The following is an 18,438-nucleotide window of genomic DNA, read 5'->3' as shown; positions in this document are numbered from 1 at the left end:
TGCAGCTCTACACCTGGGCAAGCAGAGCCCAACATCTCGCTGGCCTCCCCGCATGGACTGCAGCAAGTCCCTGATCCCTGCCAGCGCTGCCCCTCAGCACGGCTCCGTCACTAGAGTCACCACAAAGGTTTGCTGCTTGCAAAGGAAAAGATTGAAAATTGCTCTTCTACATTTTATACATTTCAGCCTTGAAAAAGGCTGGCATGGGAGAGGCACCTCTTTGGGTTAGGGGCATCTGTCCATATCTAAATATCCTTATTTCACACTGCAAGTCTTTTGGTAGCAGGAAACATCCCCTTCACCTGCTTCCTGCCGTTACAGCCTGTGCCACTCACACGACTCGAGATCAGCAGCCCAGGGAGAGCTCTGGGGCTGAAAGCCATCCGCCCTCGGGAGCGGGTGCTGCTGGAGGACCTCTGCCCCAGAACATTAAGCATATCCTGGACACGCCACACGCCCCATTAGAACATATTCCTGCTGTCACAGATGCCAGAAACATGCAGCCCTGAGGTTTGTTCTGTATTTAGCAGAAGCAAGAGCGAGGCAGCGGCTGCTCTTCCTGTCCCTGCTCAGCCAGAGTGGCTCTCTAGGCTGAGCTTTAGACAGACACCAGCCGGCTCCGTCCTCCTGCACCCAGCCCCGAGCCGGGAACCAAACGTCTCTGCCCTCACCCTCCGTGTCCATATCTTGTGCACGGCACAAGCAGCAGCCAGCAGGCACCAGCGCTGGCACCCTCAGTGTAAAACGGGAGTTTTCAGGGTACATAGTGGAAACGCCTTGAAGCGTGCACAGCACCTCGGACCCTGCAGAAAACGGGCTGGGATTGAACAGACACCTCCCGAGGAGAGCGTCCACCAGCCAAGAGCTCCCGCCCAGGAGAGCAGGTAACTGGGCAAGCTGGCGATGTTCCACTAAACTCCAGTGGAGAAAAACCAGCACATGACCACCGAGGACTTGTCAGAGTTCAGCAGTATTTAACCCCACTGCAAAAGGAACGTTGTTGTTCACCTGTTGCCCTGGAGCAGCTTCCCTCTGCGTGTTGTGTGTCACTCGGAGGGCTGCGGCTGCAGCCTTCACACACAGCTCCAGCACTAACTTGCTGCCCTTCCTCTCCGGCACCACAAAGGCAACCACAACCCAGACCAGGCTCCACTGTTCTGGGAACCAGCTTCGTTATCACAGTTATAGCACATTTTTCTTGCCCCGTATCTCTACTTTGACTAATCTAGTTTTAAAACTTACCTGTCAGCATCAACACATGTTCAGCAGCAGTGAAAAGGGGAATTGTGAGCCAGGAGTTTTTCCCAAATATGTTTGTTTGAAGTCAACATCACAGAGCCTCTAAGGCAGATCCAGGTTGGGGGTAGATGTCCTTGGTGGTGATTTACAGAGCGGCAGAGGCGCATGCAAGAAGCTCCTGGCAGGCAGCTACACAGGGACCGTGGGGTATTTGCATATTAAATTTAAACTGAGAAGGCAGAAGTCCCTCTCTCCTTCCAGGAGCTTCACTAAACATTATAAATGGAAAAGAAATGCTGTTACTCCTGCTTGAGACAAGACCTGATGTGAAATAGGGCTGAGGAGCTCATCATCGCTAGGCAGCAAAGCTCAGTCCAGGGTTAGTATTTCCACTGTCGCTCGCCTGCACTCCCAGTACCCCCTCAGCCTGCCACCACTCCTCCACGAAACCCCCGTCTGTCAGCAGCAGGATGTTCACCCACCAGATTAAATCTCCAGCCCGATTCATGCCGGACACGACACACTGTGCCCCTGCCAGGCCCAGCCTCTGTGCCCCTCTCCCTTCTCAGTCAACCCAGAGCCACAGAAAGTCTCAAGGCTGCTTCTTCCTCACAGAAATTGGTTTGTTCAGTCAAAAGCCAGAGCACCGATCGCTTCCAGGCTTTCCAGTGCCAACAGGCCAACACTGCTCCACTAGAAAAGACAGAGTCAAGTCCTTCACCACGGCTTCAGTTAGTTTAGTTTATCCCCTCTAGCTCCTCTCCCTCCGTTTGTCTTCTCTGAAAAGCACCTTCTGGTTTTAAAGGTTTAGATCTTCCTTTCAGAGAGGAAACATCAGTGTGAGAACTTGGGAGTATCTTTACATTCAAGACAGACTTTTGCCTTACAAATCCTCTTTGAAATAATTCCTTTGTTTGATCATTTATGCTTTTTTCTTTCCTTAAACTCGTATCTGTTGGACTGTGAATTAGCACAGTTGTTGATCACTGCTGCTTCGCAGACACTGAAATCTCACCCTGTGTCTGAATGCAATCGTGCTGCAGTAAAACCAACATGGATTTTGTTTGTAAATTGTTTCTGGTCGCGTTAAAGCTGGAAAGCAAAACCTCCTGCTTCTTCCCGAACAACAGAAAACAGGACCACTTTCATTAGCACCAAAAGGATTTTAAATGAACAGTTCCAGGGAGCTCCTTTCAAATCATAAAATGTGAATTTTACATAAAAGTGTGTTTACAAATAGTTTCTGCTTTACACTCAGCTCTGCCCATCACTGACCAGAAGTTATATACATACAGACTAGCTCAGCAGCTTCAACCACTTGCAAGGAGACTGCAAAATTTATTTAAGAAATAAAAATAGGATTTCCTGGTTCCTAAGAAATTCTCTTCAGCCTGTCAGATCCAGCCACCTGCCGGCTGCTGCAGCCTCAGGAGAGCACTAAGCTTTTGGAGAGAAGGGGTACTGCGGGTGCCACCAATCCAGGAGCCGCACGCTATGCACAGGGTCCAGCACAACCTGCACTCCTTGGTCAAGGCGAGGTTTCTTGCCGTTGCGAACCGGGGCATCCTGGAACACCAGGCGCACGCGATGATGCCTCATGTCTGTGCTCACGTTGATGGTGAACTGCAAGGAGAGAGTCAAAGAGGTGCTTCAGAAAATCAAAGTGATGAATAAACACAGTTCTTAACAGTTCACTTTTGGATTTTTTTTTTAAATTCTTCTAAATTGTACAAGTCTAAGGTCAGGTGCTGGCAGTTACACTCTGAATCTACCCCACTGGATTCAAACCAGTTCTCTTTGGCTGGCAACCCCAAATAATAATGCCCAAAGGGAACCTGAAAGCAAGTGGCTGTCAGAGGAAGTCTGGAACTCGCTGCCCTACTCTTGAGTGAGGCCAGACTGAACCTCTCCTGGGCACTGGCCGCTTCTGAAACCCAAGTGTGGCCACATGTGCTGCCCCATGCTTTACTACTGCTCTTGCCTAAGCACACCTCTCTGCTGCTGTCTGGAGCTGAGTTTGTGGAAGTTGGTTTAAAAGCTGCTCTTTCTCCCAGCAGTCAGCAGGCAGGGACCATACACACATCGAAGGAGCTGGCTCATATAGGTTTTTGCTCTCAGAATTTAGTGCCATAAGGTAAGGAGATATTTGAGGAGGCAAGACCTCCTCTTCTGCATCCCTACCTCTTGTACCCTACAGACAACTAATCTGCCCCCAGATGCTGCACAACCCCAGCTCCTTGCAGATCCACTACATCATCTGTATTTGCTGCACCAAATAGGGAAGAGCTGATGGAAATGCAGAAGTTAAACTGAGGAGATCCTCAGTATTTCCTCTGATCATTAACCTTAACATTTCCAGAATGGGTTTGTTGATGCAGCAGTGATTCACACAAACCTGAAGAGGTGTCGTCTTCATCTACTCACAGAAACTGCACACCCAAAGTTTGCCTGGCAGACTTCTCAAACACTTACCAAGGTAAACGTCATACCCATGACTATTGGCACGAATATGAAGTTAAAGGTGGTGATCTGCAGCAGGCAGCAATCCTGATCCGGATTTGTATGGACTTCTTCATACTGAATCGGTGGCTGAAGACCTTTGCAACACTTGCTCTTGAATCTGGGAGACTTGAAAGAAAGAGAAACTTATTTAGCTGAGCAGGAACCTACGAGGAGTGTTTGGCTGCTTCTCACTGGCGCTGACTAGCACGTTCTCACTGTTTGGGCAGAGCCTTACATAAACAACAAAAAGCCCTCACTCAGGACAGGCAACTTGCAGGACCATTTCTTTAGAGGGGAAAGCTGCAGAATTCCCCAGGTTGCCTGAAACTCCTTGCTGCTTCTGAGGTTTTCACGGGCAGTGTTGGCTTTCTTCACTTCTCTGCGAAATCTTTCCAATGGTAAAACAAGAAGTTTCAGGTTTTGGTCTATATTTTGACCACTGAAGTCAAACAGTCTGTTTTTTGGTAGTAATCAGTAGTGATGACCCAAAGATTACATTATTTGGGGTAACAAATGATCCATATCTTACAGTGGGGAAAGAATATCAAATGAGGAAATAAAAACGTAAGATTCTAAAAGTCTTGGTAATACAGACTGAAAACTGAGTGTAGTTTCAGAATGTGCTTTAGTTAATCGTGGGAGTCATTGTCTGAATGCATAAAAAGTTCCCACCTTCCTTTCTACCACCCAGAAAAATCATTACTGCTTCAAAAAAAAAGTCACAGCCATTCTGGTTCTCCTTTCGTACCTGCTTTTTGAACTTGAAGTTGAATTCCCACATTGCTTCTTGTCTGTTCCCTTCAATCTTTCTGCACCAGAAAAGCAGACACTGGGGTGGGGGGGGAAAAAAAGAAACACAAAATTATGAAACCCTTAGAGGCACCACTTTAAATAAGTTTTAGCAGAGCATAAAGGCTTCCAATTACAAACACAATTACATAGGAGCAGTTAGGAGCCATTTATTCAAATTAATTATGTTCAAAGAACACACTCAGCAGTTTAGGTCTCCCAGTTTCAAGTTGGCCAACTCATCATGCAACTGGATGATACAACACGTAGCCACTGATGTGCTAAACAGATAAACCTTGCTGCACAGTTCGTCCCTCTCATAAGGCAGAGATGACTGGTATGGATTCACTCATTTCCCCCACCCACCAAGAACTCCCACTAAACTGGACTCCAAGACTAAAGCGAGGAACAACTGAAAGCAGAATAAGGATCAAGAAGGACAGAATCCAGAGGGAAACGTAAAGACCAATACGTGAGCTACGAGGCGACAGAGGAGTTCCTAGGCCACTGTGGTGGCAAAAGAAGGTCTTGACATCACTAGGCACTGACTGTCATACTTCAGAGTATAAAAACACTGCCAGGATAGCACAGTCTGATCAACCTACTGCCCCTTTTCAAAAGAAAATGGGAAAAGGGCCTCAAACAGCATCAGAGGTAACCAGCACTGCCCTCCCATGCAGACATACACCACGAGTCCTCCAGTTTAATCTGCTTATTACTGTGTGGTCCACAGGATCCATCCCAGCATGCAGCTCTTGTTCTAGAGCTGGAGTCTCAGCAGAACTCCTGTATTAAACTGAGCAGGAGGGAAATTCCCTGCCTACCAGTGAGCAGAAGCAACTAGCCTTCAACAGCCGAGAAAAGAAGCTGGCAAGACAGTGCAGCCATCACTGAACGTGTTTCCACACCACAGATGCCAGCCCACCACAGCTGGTCTTATCTTTTAACAGTGTCAGCAGGAAAAGGAAGAATAATAGGGGTAAAGACAACTCCCCATGACCCATACACAGTCCCTCCGATGCCAAGAGAAGGCCTGACTGGGTTGCAGGGCGAAGCACACATTTAATTTCATTCCAGGATAGCACGACCCCAAACGAAACAAAGCCAAAGCCAGCCTCCACCATGGGGGCCCTGTAATTAGAGACTACAGCTGATACAAGACCCTTTACTTCAGCTCTGAGTCATGTCCATAAACAAGAGTCCTTAAAGGACCTTTATCTTGACAATCTTCACGAGGCAAACAACAAAGCTATGTGGAGTCAAGCTCAGAAACATGCATCAAGTAACCTCCACCTGGGAGGTGGCCCTCAGTTTTTTCCCTGATAAAAACGTTCTCCAGATCTTTCTTAACTCAGGTGAGCAGCAGATGCTGCTGAGTTTAATTCCACCATCAGCAGCATTTGTAGTTCACCTGCAGAGACAGCCTGGACTAGCAACTTGTTTGGTCATGGCAAGTAGTGAAGCACAAAATGGTCAGTACCTCCTAAGGGGCAGAGGATGTCATCCACGGGTCAGCCGTCGTGCCCTTCAGACGCGCCGTACGGCCTGCCGCTCCACCAAAAATAAGGGGGGTGTCTTTAAAGGGCAAACACTTCTGCTGACACCATAACGGCTCCAGTGTCCCACACAAGCTAGGCTAGGGAAAGAAAAAAGGAAATTAAAGAGGAAAAGCTAGATTCGGTAACACCCGGGTCTGGGGGCTCCTCTTGCCACATGCAGTTTACGTAGGCATTTGCCATTAGTTTCAACGACCCGTAAAGGTATAACCAAAGCCCAGGAAAGCAAGAACGTGGGGAGGCAATGTCAGATCCTCCTCCGTACCCGCTGTGCCGAGGCACTTCTGGGCACAGTAACACAGGTGGAGCTCAGAGTCTTGCAAGGCAGTAGTACAGCAAGACCAGACTCAGCATGGCTCTTTTATGCTCCAAGGGGTTAGGTCAAACCTCTACTGTTCTAACAAAGCCTCGTCACCATTTAATTTCCTTTTTTAAAAGCTGAAAAATAAGAGACTGCACTTCCAGAATCTTCCTCAAACCGTTAGTACAGTAGAAGCACTAGCAGTGGGCACCAAAGCCGTTATGATGTCAACGTGAATGCTTCCAAAATGCCAACCCTGCCAGCACCATCTCAGGGTTTCTAGCTCTTACAGCCACGCTACCGTGTACGAGCAGTGGTAGGATGTTAGACTCAGAAGGACTAAGGTTAAGTTGGAATTTCCTAGAATTGTGTTGCTTTTTATTTTTTTTAAGAAAAACGATACCCAAACTGGGGAATCAGGCAGAAAATGAAGAGTTCTGGATGCAGGGATAAGACCACGCACAGAACTGTGTGCTTTTCTCCTGCTCTGCAGCACCACCTGCTTGTGTTACGGCTGGATGCTCCCTAAGTGGTACATTTTTTTCCACTATCCACTCAGGGAAAGGAAGGAAGAGAGGAGGGATGTCACAGATAGATGAGGTTGCTCTACTTTGCATGGAAAAGAAAGCACAACTCTTGAACCAAAACCACTTCAGTTTGCCTCCAAAAACCTTCAAGTGGTTTTTGACTTTGGATTTGGAGGGTGGAGAATTCACATTGTTGCTTAAGCTGCTCACAGAATATCAGCCAGTTGCAAGTTAAAACCAAACAAGAGACACGGAGGCATTTCAGAGTTAATCATCAACAGCAATTAAAGAGGAATGGATATGCAAGTGCTCCAAGCTCGGACAGCAAAGGGAATTGCCTGCTCACACCAGAGATAAACCCTTTACAGCCCAACACAACTGCAGCCCCAGGCCCAAAGCAGACATTTGCCATGCTCACAACCTCACTACCCTCCCTCGCCCAGACACCAAAGACGATGGATGACCTACAGGAACGTAGTACGAAATGACTCCCTTTCAGGGGCTATCAGCGCCACTTCTGATCTCTCCAGCTGCCTGCTATGGAGAAAAGATGTATTCTGGCAGACAGTGTCAGAATAAAGCAGAAGATACAAAAGCTGATCCTACAGCAACCTCCTTTCAGCAACAAATTTGCAACAGAGGAGGGGAGAGCTGCAAATAGCCCTAGCAGTTCTGACATTGAGTGAAGCAAGTGCCTTTTTGCTGATTACAAAGATGTTATGGTAGGACTTAGGCAGAAGTTACCCAGAGGAGCAACTAGAATCCTCTGCAGCAGCAACTACACAGATAACCAGCACACTTTTAAAAATCACTACTCAGAGTCAGTAATCATCCTACACCCAAGCTTCACTGGTGACCATCATCTATTTTTCTTCTAGAAAGGGAACAAAAAACCACGAAGAGCAACATCTCAGACATATCCCACTTCCTTAGTGATTCCACTTACTCTGGAATTTTTTAAAGTGCTAGGAGTACTGTCTGGAATAGCTGGATTCCTGGAGACTCGAGATGCAAAAGGCTCGTACATGTGGTACAGCGACCGGATGACACACGCACGGAGACAGTGCAGCTTCTCCATGGACTCCGGCCGCAAGCGGAGAGGCAGGTACGCATCCAGACTGTAGTGCCTGAAAAGCCAACGACAAACCCACCACATGCTGAAGGCTCAGAATGCCAGAGACGTGTAGAAGAGAGCTAGGAAGAGATCAATGTTGAGAGAAAACTGAACACCTGATTGATCGGAGGACCTCTTGTCAACTCCGAGTGCTTCCAGGGGGGTGGTGTACTGCTCTACGTGAAATCATGTGACAGCCTCAAAGGCTTTACCTGCAGCAGACAGGTCTCCAGCACACACATATCACGCTACAATTCCCCAATAATCCCTCGCAGACAGTTTGCCCAGAGACACCAGGTGATGTTTTAGCTGTAGGATGCGCAAAGGCCTGCAAAATCCTGCAGGTTCTCCAGGACTTACTTTAGCTGAGCTTGACTGCGTGCCTGCAGACGACTGCCTGAGCAGTCTGAATGCCTGCGCTCGAGGGTCATTCTTTGATCTGATGCCAAAGGAGCCTTTGCTGGGGAACTTCACACTAAAAAACAGGGGAGAGGGTGACCACAGCTGCTATTGGCTCTGTACTCCTGCTGCTTGTGCTTCCTGGGCAACAGATATAGAAATGTAAAGAAAATGTTCTGTCCTGAAGGAAAGTCCAAGTGACACGCACCAGGACAGAAGGGGTTGTTTCAAGTTTTGACCACCTCTTTGCTCTTCTTCTCTTACTTTGTAACTTACTCCTGCCACCGAGACAGCTCCAAAATGCCTTAGTTTCTCTCAGGCCACCCTAATTACAGGAAGGTGGCCACGATAACAGCTTGAGGCAGGGCAAGTTCTCTCTCAGTGATGTTTGCCTGTCTTTCAGTAAGGTAGTGGCACTGACCTCACCGTAAGCGCTTTGAGTGCTTTACACACAAGCACAGTGTTACAAACAGGAGTGGGAAGGCCATGGCAAGCAGAAAAGCACAGAATGCTTTGAGATTTTATATGCAGCATACAGGAATGTGCCACACAGATCCCTTTCCAGATCCAAAGCAGATGTAATATACCCCAACCCCTTGCCAAAAGAGGCCTGCATCACCATGTCAATATGCAAACATCATAGGACCCTAGCCTATAGGGAATTATTCCCTTATTTACAGCTCTGCAGAGAGCTGGTCACTGCTGAAGCCTCCTACAAATAGTTTAAAAGTTCTCTAGAGTCTCACCTTCTGTAGAGCCTGGTCCAAAAGGCAGCAGTGCAAGTGACAGTCCAGGCTTTCTTGCAAATCAGAGAAAACCGGACAATGTCTTCGGGGCGAATGTAGGAAGCCAACAACAGCCAGATATCAATGGGGTATTCTTCTCCGCCACCCCCATCAGGATTTTCTAAATGCAATGAAGGTACGTTAGTGTAGTAAATAACCTCTTTATCAAGTCGCATCTAGAGGTGTGTGCTTTACTACTGGTAACGCAGGGTAAGCAGCTGAAATATGTCTATACACACAGTCAAGCCAAACGAGCCCAAGTTAGTAGAGCTTCATTATCACCGCTGCAGGTTTTCATCAGCATACACTTGCCTGTCCACACAACCATTACACTTTCCCTTTTGCTGGGTATGTGACATCATTTATCCCTGCTGCACTGTTTGCACAAGTACACAAAGTGGCAGATTCAAAGAATAATTCAGGCTGAAAGGGTTCTCTGGAAGCCTCTAGTTCAAACAGCCCAGCTTAAAGCAGGCTGAATTAGCTCATTTTGTTCAGGATCTTGTCCAACCGAGTTCTGACTGTATCCAAGGATGGAAACCCCACAGCCTTTCTGGACCCTGTTTCAATGCTTGACCCTTTCACATCTGAAGAATAACACTTAAGTGGAGAAATAAAAATTAGATGGCAAATACAGAGGCAACTTTATGTAAAGGAGGGCCAAGCTCATGCATTTTTATCAAAACTGCTCATTTAATAGGTCATAAAAATGCTTTACACTAGGAGTCCCTGAACATTAAGACATTGCCAAGCTTGTCAATTCTTTGCTCAAATGGTCACAATATTTTTGTAGGAGCTCTGCTAGGGAGGGCAAGCAATTCTCTTTTGCACTGGCTCATCAGCTACTTTTCTTAAATCTGTAATTTCATTAAAGCTTCTTGGATGGGAAACTTCTAATGCAATTCAGATGAACAGAATGGCCTGTTCCTCTCAGAGGTGTCAGAACTGCTCGAGCAGAACGGACGGTTCAGAAACTTCTTTCATTCCTGCAGTATTTTTAAGTTAACACCACACGTTTTCCCACAGACATTGCTCCAACTTTAGGAGAAAAAATACTTTTAAAGAACATAAATAGCTAAACAATACCGAGCGTTAGGAACATTTAAGAGAAAGAAAACATACAACTTGTACACAGTGCTAACAGAAAAAACCTGCTATGAGGTTTGTGAACAAGGGGCATGAAGGAGGTGTTTAGGAACTTGAGGGGGCCAGATCTAATCCTGAGACAGCAGGTTAATAACAAAGGGCAGTACTTTATCCTCATGTGATAATTGCTACGTTTATTGCCAAGGAAAGCTCTGGATGTGATCTCTTCCCTACACCACTACACATTTATGGCAGGCACACCCACAACGGGCTGTAACATCCACTCCGCTGTTTCAGCTCCAACTCAAAAAAACATCAAACTACACAACTGCTGAACCACAGAGTGCAGCTAGAAGCGTCATTGGTCTATCACCATTTTTTCTTCCCTAAACATGTAGCAGAAATAAGTCAGACAAGGTTGTGGTAGAACAGCACACTGTCTTGCCAGACTCATAACTCCATAACTTTAGCCACTCAGATATTCCTATTTTCCCAGGATTCTGAAGAATGTCTTTATAAAAGAGATTAAACTCCTATCTCAGAGGAGTGCTGTGCACCTACAGTCCGTGGTGGATGTTGATGTGTTACATAGATTTATTAATGCTGATACTAATTTAAGTTTTTCTTAAGCTCAAGAAATCAAGTTAAAATTGGTTTCTTGACCTGAAAGCAACCCATCATTAGAAACTCCTGCAGGATTCCACAGTGCAGCAGAACAGTTTGTTGCTCACGCTGCATTACAAATTGCTTTCTATAGAGTTACACAAAGTGTAAATGCTGAAGGATACACCTCCCTGGAATTAACTTACTAGGATGCCACTGGGGCCAAATTCACTTGCTTGCTGGAACAAGAGCCCTCTGAACTCATTTGTAACAAACCACAGCCTTGGAAATATCCTGAAGACAGAGAGTGGATTTTGCCAACAAATGCATCGTGGACAGCAGCAGTTTTTTCCCCAAAGCAAACCCTGCTTTTACCAACATGTGTTCAGTGAAGTAACACACCCAGTGGCAAGATTTCACAACTCTTTAGAAAAGCAGCAGTTGTTTTACAAGGTCAAGAGAAGTTTACTGAAAGCAACAAGGTATCAGGCTTTGATTTCACGCCCAAGGCTCTGCCTTTGCGAAAAGACACCACCTCTGACCCAGTGCCAGCAGGTTTAAAAGCCAAAGTGCACGTACAAGTTACAGAATGGCCCCAAGAGCCCCGCGACACGCCTGTAAATAGCAATAATTAACATCACACACGCAGAAGATGCAGAAGCAGCCCACGCAGAGCCCCCCAGGAGAGGCTGACGACCATACCTTTGTGCCTCTTGCTCTTCTTTTTTCTAGAGGCAGTTCGCCCGTTGGCGTTTTCCTTTGTATCCATCTCATCGCTGCTGTCACAAGACTCTCCTGACACGGAGAGAACTTCCTCAGCAGGGACACAAGAAGCTTCCAAACCACAGAGGGATTTTACTAGAATGACAAGCAACGACACATTAAGCATACTGGCAGAGAGAAAATGGTGATCCAAGTTCAGGAGATACTTCAGTGGAACCACTGCTAAGAAACACCACACTAACTGCATTAAAGCTTTCTGGTGAGTGACACAAGCAAGTAAATCCTGGCCCTGAGGATTACCTCGTTGGGATGACTGAATTGGAAACATAATTACTCAGCTTCTTGTTTTAAAGAATGAACAACGAGGATGATTACCAGCACATTATGCAGATGATCCCATTGGTTTAGCTGAAGCTGTTTACAATTCTGAATAAAACAACAGGCTCTTTTTCTACAGTGCTCACTGCATGCCAGAGCTTCCTTGCATGACCACCGGTCAGCCTGTGCAGAGCCAGCACCTACTCTGTGATTGTTCTATGAACACAGAAAAGATGTGCTCCCTTCCCAGCAGGACAAAGAGATCCTGTGGCTGAGGACACACAGTCCATCAGGGATATAACCCAGTGCCAAGCATACAGGAGCTCCACTTATCCTAGAATTTAGTGAAGGGAAAGACTCTGGCCTGATGAGGGAAACAGCAAGTCGAGTCAGTCGAGTTTGGGGTTTTTTTTTTGCTGCCTCTGGGGAAAGGTTTAGACCCATCCCTGTTAGGAAATATTATTTTTCAAACTTGATCTGTAAACTGAGGGCTCCTTAGAGCAGAAAAATCCACGTGTGAGGTGGTAATGACAGTCTTGAAAAAGAAAGGTGGGGTCCTACATGACAGCTGTGTGAGGCACTGCCAGAGAGAGACCAGCGTTGGTACAGCATTACAAACGCTTTGCAAATAGTCTGTAAAATTCATTCAAGAAACTTGAATTTCAACCTAACATGCTGGGTGAAGAAAAGGACTCCTACCAAGAGGCACCTGACCATGCCAGAGGAGGACTGCACTGCTCGAGCTTCTCTAACCCAGCACAAATTGAAGCCCAGGAAGGTTTTATACATCACAGCTACAGTCAGCAGAGCCACTGGAGAGCAAGACGTGCTATTTGAATTAAAGGGACAGAGTAGCAGGGGAAAAAAAAAAAAGATCAGGAACTGACCATAAATAAATTCAGGCAAGAGATATTCTCATTTCTAACCACAGAACAAGGGTTTGAACCAGTAAGACAGCAGATGGAAAGACAGTCTTAAGATACAGCTTAACTGTACCCACTGACAAGAGACACTTTCAGTGCTTTGCTAAACCAGTTCTACTTCACTTTGTCCAGTTTACTCTGTAAGCTGTTTGCATTCAGGACAGTGGTATCCCTCACTCTCAAATCTGCCTCCTCTACATGACCTTTTATAGGCAAAAAGAGAAAAAGATGGCAACACGAATGGCAGTAAGTTATGACATCAAATACAGCCAAGCAAGAGAGGACAAAAACTGACAGAGACGACAACAACTGACAGAGACGACAACAACTGACAGAGACTCAGAGAGAGGTTTAGAAAAAGAAACTGTCAAACTCTGCAAAGGAAAGATCAACATCTGAGTCAACAACACAAGTCCATCCACACACTGAATCACGTTGCGTTGCAATCTTGCAGAGAGGCATCCTCTCTTCATCTCACAGTCGTAATCCCCACCCCATCCCTGGGGGTTAGGATGGGGAGAAAGCAAGCTCAGGAAAATTCCACCTGGCCTTTGCTCCCCTCCCCGTGGAGCTCCCCGCTTGCTGGCAGTCACACGCAGAGCGATGTTTACTCGGAGCCAAGAGACAGGAGGTGAGCGAGGCCAAAGGCTGAAGCTCCCTGGGCAGAGGCTGCTGTCTCCTCCCGGCTGCCTGCTGTCCCCATGCCGTGGCACGCTGCACCAGATAAGGCTGTAACATGCGTCAGGACTGCACCAGATAAGGCTGTAGCACAGCCCTGGAGCTGGGGAAGAGAGATCCCGAGGATCCCCGGCATAAGGAGGGGAAAGCCCCAGTGACTCTGCACTGCAAAGACCGGAGGAAGGGGTGGGCAGGGAACTGCTGTGACCTGGAGTCATCTAGACAGCGTAGAGGTGAGCCAGAAACAGAGCAAGGTTTTAGGAGAGGGTTTAAACTGGACAAAGCAGGTGATGCTGGATGGAAGGACTCAGGGTGGGGCAGGGAGAAAGAAAAGACAACGGAGTTTGCCAGGTATGATGCTGAAGTGCAGTACTTCGAGGCAGTGCCTCAAAGAGAGAGAATACAGCAGGGTGAAGGGGAGAGGGAATGGGAAGGGCGAGGCCCCCAGCCTGTTACAAAGGAGGCAACAAAAGAGGGAGATGCCCCGATCTTAAAAGCTTGTGAAGGAGCAGCTAAAAAGGATATTCACCAGCACCACTGCCCTGTACAGTTTCCCTACAGTTTCTCATACAAAGAACAGATTTTCTTTAAACGTGTAAGATTTCAGCAACATAACAAGAGTTATGAAGGGTTCGGTTGTCACTGTCAGTGTAAAAACATTCACCTCCAACCTGTGTGACCAGCTACATTCAAGAGTCAAGGCCTAAACATTACCATTTCTCCTGTAAACAGGGTGTGTTAGTTCAGCCTACTCCCAGAAGCTAAAAACCAAGGAGGAAGTAGATAACAAAATACTGCAATACCTTTCCAGGAACCTGCTTGTTTACACAGTTCACCAAGGGAACAGCAACACCCTCAAAAGACCAGCTTGCAGCACAGGGGGGAACACGTTTGCCAGAACTATCATAACCTTATTCCCACTGCAAAGAATTTTACCTGCTAATTAAGCTGTCTACAGTTTTATATGAGGTAATAAAGTAATAAAGATTCCGATTATGTTATTTTCTGCTTCAAGCAGGAGATAACACCCAATAGTTAATGGGAAGAGGCCTTCCATTTCAGGCACTAACAAAGACTCAGCAATTTTTACTTCCAACAGGCTTTCTGCAAAACCTCTTGTCTAAGATCCTACACACCTGATCCTACAGAGGAACACAGACTCATTTTCAGACACTAAATGAGACAGATTTTCTCAGGCCATGGAGGGGGAGTTTCCCACATCATGCAGAGGGCAGCAAAAGGGAGAGGCAGCCTGGGGAAGGCAGGCTCCCCAGTGCAGACTCACCTTCCTGCTGAACTGCATTGGCCACAGCTTTTTTCACCCGTCCCGATTTCACGACAGCTGGGTCCGAGTTTGCATAATCTGCCACCGTCACTGCAGGAGAGTGGGGAGACAGGGCGTCAGTGGGATTATGGATTAGAGGGGAGGGGACAGAAGGTTTAAGAGCCACGATTGCTCAAGAGGACACTCCCAATAGGAACAGAGGCTTGAGCAGGAGGTACACAAGCAGGAAAACGAACCGCAGCAGAGAGCTGCCGGCCAGGAGCCGGGCCTGGGGAGGGCCATGCCATGTTCGCGGAGCAGGGCTGGTGACAGCCACTGGCTCACTCCCGTGTGCCCAGAGCTGGTCCAGGCACAGCCCACGAGCTCGGGGAGGTGGAGGCGATTGGCAGGCTCAGTCCTGGGGCTGCTGGGCAGTTCTCCCTCAGGCAGGTAAACCCCACAGCCGTGTCTTCCTCTGCTGTACTGGTTTGTTTGCCACGGGGATCTCCCCATCCCTTGGCTAGCACACTGCAGGCTAGCTGTGCTGTGCAGCCATGCCCAGGGAATCCACCCCCCTGCCCAGCTCAGCCCAGGTCTTACTCTCCCTCCACCTCAACCAACGCCAAACCCTCTACCCCCCACAGCCTAACTCAAGCCTGGCTGATCCTCTAGGCCCAGGCTCCTCCTTCGGCTCATTCCCCCACTCCCACACCAGGCCAGATCCACCCCTCACCTCCCAATGGCGACAGCTCTCTCCCTCCACAAGCCCGAGTGGGCCCGGCTCACCTCCCCTCCCCATCTCCCCTCATCCTGGCCAAGCCCAGGCCACTCAACCCCTCGGGAGAGGCCGCTTCGTCCCTCAGGCCCAGGCCCAGGCCCCCTCCTCCCCCCGGCAGGGCCGGGCCCCGGCCCGCTCCTCACCGCGCTCGGAGCACACGTCGTCAGCCCGGAACTTGAGGCGTTTGCGGGCGCCTCTCTTGGGCATGGCGGCAGCGGCGGGGCGGCCGCGCGGGGCCATGTCCCGCCCGGGCCGCAGCGGGGCCACGGGGACAGCCAGGACAGCACCGCCCCCGCGCCGCGCCATGACGTCACCCGGCCGCGCCGCTGCGGCGCGCCACTCTGACGTCACGGGAGGTATGACACCACCCCCCAGTCATCCCAGTAAGAACAGCCCCTGTGCCGGCCCTACTAGTACCGGCGGCCTGCGGGCAGTCGCCCCACTAGTCCTCCCAGTAACGAGGGCCCCTGGGGGGGGATTTCAGCTCCCGCCTCAGGGGCTCTGAGGTAATTGACCCCTCACAGTAACGGGGGCACTTGCGGAGATATCCCCCCCAGTCCTCCCAGTAACGGGGACCTCTGAGGTAATCGCTCCCCAGTTCTCCCAGTAACGGGAGCCTCTGAGGTAATCGCTCCCCAGTCCTCCCAGTAACGGGAGCCTCTGAGGTAATCGCTCCCCAGTCCTCCCAGTAACGGGAGCCTCTGAGGTAATCGCTCCCCAGTCCTCCCAGTAACAAGGGGCCTCTGATGTAGTCACACCCCCCCGGTCCTCCCAGTAACGGGGACCTCTGAGGTAATCGCTCCCCAGTCCTCCCAGTAACGGGAGCCTCTGAGGTAATCGCTCCCCAGTCCTCCCAGTAACAAGGGGCCTCTGATGTAGTCACACCCCCCCGGTCCTCCCAGTAACGGGGACCTCTGAGGTAATTGCTCCCCAGTCCTCCCAGTAACGGGAGCCTCTGAGGTAATCGCTCCCCAGTCCTCCCAGTAACAAGGGGCCTCTGAGGTAATCACACCCCCCCCGGTCCTCCCAGTAACGGGAGCCTCTGAGGTAATCGCCCCCCAGTCCTCCCAGTAACAAGAACCTTTGAGGTATACACCCCACCTTCCAGTCCTCCCAGTAATGAGGGGCTGTAAGGCAATTGCGCCGCCTCAGCCCTCCCAGTAACAACTCTCTTGTGCCCACAGCCCCCTGAGCGCTTCCCCAGTGCCCAAGCCCTGGGCATGATCCCCCTCCTGCTCCCCGCTGCTGCCCCTCGGGCCCCCGGCTCTGCCCATGCCCCCCACCCTGGGTGTCTGCCACCACCCTGGGGGGCCCCAGCTGACCCCCACCACCACCCTGCAGGCAATCACAGATCAGTAACTGGGAGCGCAGCCCATACCACCGGCCCCCAGTGCCCACCCTGTGCCTTTGTGGTGGGCGCACCTCACCCGCGGGTGCCATCATGGGTGGTCGCCAGCTGTAAACTGTATTTACTGTTTCTTTTAGGGCTAAATTGGGTGCTCGGTGCTTGTCGAAGAAGTGATGCCACGTCCCGGGGGAGGAATTGCTGAAAGAGGATCCACAGAGGGAAAACAGGAGCAGCAGCCCAGAGTCTGACAGTGATTTTGGCGCCTGTGCCCCCCTGAACGCTTGTGCCATGCTCAAACAGGGATTTGGACACTGCCAAGAGCAGATGCTGGTTGGAATTCCCAGCCAGTCCTGAGGGTGTCGAAACTGGGAGGCTGCTGGCGTCCCACTCCCCTCCTTTGCGATTTATGCAGCAGCAGAAGAGCACAAGCCCTGTCCCGCTCTCTGTCCCTTGACAAGCACCAAACAACCCCCAGCGTGCTGCATTTTCCACCTGCGCTCCTTTACTACAAGACCACAGGAGATGATCTGGCTCTTGGGAGGCCGGGGCCGCAGTGAGATGCTTTCAGGGCTGTGGTTTCAGCTCTCGTGCCTCCCTGGAGTGGGGTAACACGTGGGGTACAGAGAAATCCACGTTTCTTCTGCTTTCCAGGCATGGCCAGAAGCTAACGGTGTATATAAGTTACATTCCTGACCATATTTCTTTCTCTTAGCGTTTCTTAAAATATGCTAAGAGCATTTTATCAGCAAAGAACATATCTGATGATTGAGAAGAGTTTTGATCATCCCACAAAGGAAAGACCATTCCTTGACAGAAATGCTATTTCCAATTAACACAAATTAAGGGGAACGGCAGTTAACACAACCAGATCCTGGCGCTGATGGCTTTACCCACCTCCTTGGACTATGCTATTCATCATTGTTATTTGAAAACTGTATCACAGTATTATTTTTAAAAAGTAGAGGTTGTCTCAACTTGGAAAACTCTGGCACGTGGAAAATAGATGAAATTTTACCAGGACGTGACACAAGCAACATGAAGGCAGTTGTTTCTGAGTCTGACCGGTGTTCAGATCCAGCACACTCGCTCCTCCAGAGGGTTGGTGGCATTTACCTGAGACCTCCTCAAAGTCCTCCAGCAAAAATACTGAGGAATGAGCTCAACGTCCCTGAAAAAGCCTGGTGAGATGAAGGAGCCGGTGCTGCTCTCTGACGATGCCGGTGATCGTGCTTGTCCCCTGCTGTGCCACTGAGAGGGGCTCCTCGGTGATGGCCTGGGTGAGGGATGCTGACAGCTGGGCAAGGGTAGGAGCAGCATCTTCTAGTTTCAGGGGCCACAAATTAATTGCTTCTCTGCTAACGATGCCTGCCTGTGCTGAGGCAGGGTGCTGGGGCACATTAGCCTTCCGGCTGCTCCGGCTGCAGTTCATGGAGAGCCTCTGTCTCAAATCCCATTTTAGGGTGCAAGAGGCTCTCCCCAGGGAACAAGCTGAGGGTGATGGGTTT

The 18,438-nt window shown here is 49.2% G+C and overlaps 1 protein-coding gene across 1 annotated transcript; it reads right to left on the bottom strand.

Annotated features, from left to right (window-relative positions):
- Positions 1–2,557: 2,557 nt before the first annotated feature.
- Positions 2,558–15,871, bottom strand: TMEM183A (transmembrane protein 183A). Its single transcript, XM_068419342.1, has 8 exons — positions 15,729–15,871; positions 14,829–14,918; positions 11,604–11,759; positions 9,174–9,333; positions 7,861–8,041; positions 4,490–4,570; positions 3,712–3,867; positions 2,558–2,862 (listed from the first exon to the last, which is right to left on the bottom strand). The coding sequence occupies exons 1-8, from the start codon at positions 15,823–15,825 to the stop codon at positions 2,677–2,679; spliced, it is 1,107 nt and encodes a 368-aa protein (XP_068275443.1). The 5' UTR covers positions 15,826–15,871; the 3' UTR covers positions 2,558–2,676.
- Positions 15,872–18,438: the final 2,567 nt, after the last annotated feature.

Source organism: Nyctibius grandis, chromosome 27 (genome assembly GCF_013368605.1).
Source record: "Nyctibius grandis isolate bNycGra1 chromosome 27, bNycGra1.pri, whole genome shotgun sequence".
In the NCBI taxonomy this organism is placed as follows: domain Eukaryota; kingdom Metazoa; phylum Chordata; class Aves; order Nyctibiiformes; family Nyctibiidae; genus Nyctibius; species Nyctibius grandis.
The sequence above is the reverse complement of the archived record's forward strand: the minus strand, read 5'-3'. Positions and strand labels throughout refer to the sequence as shown.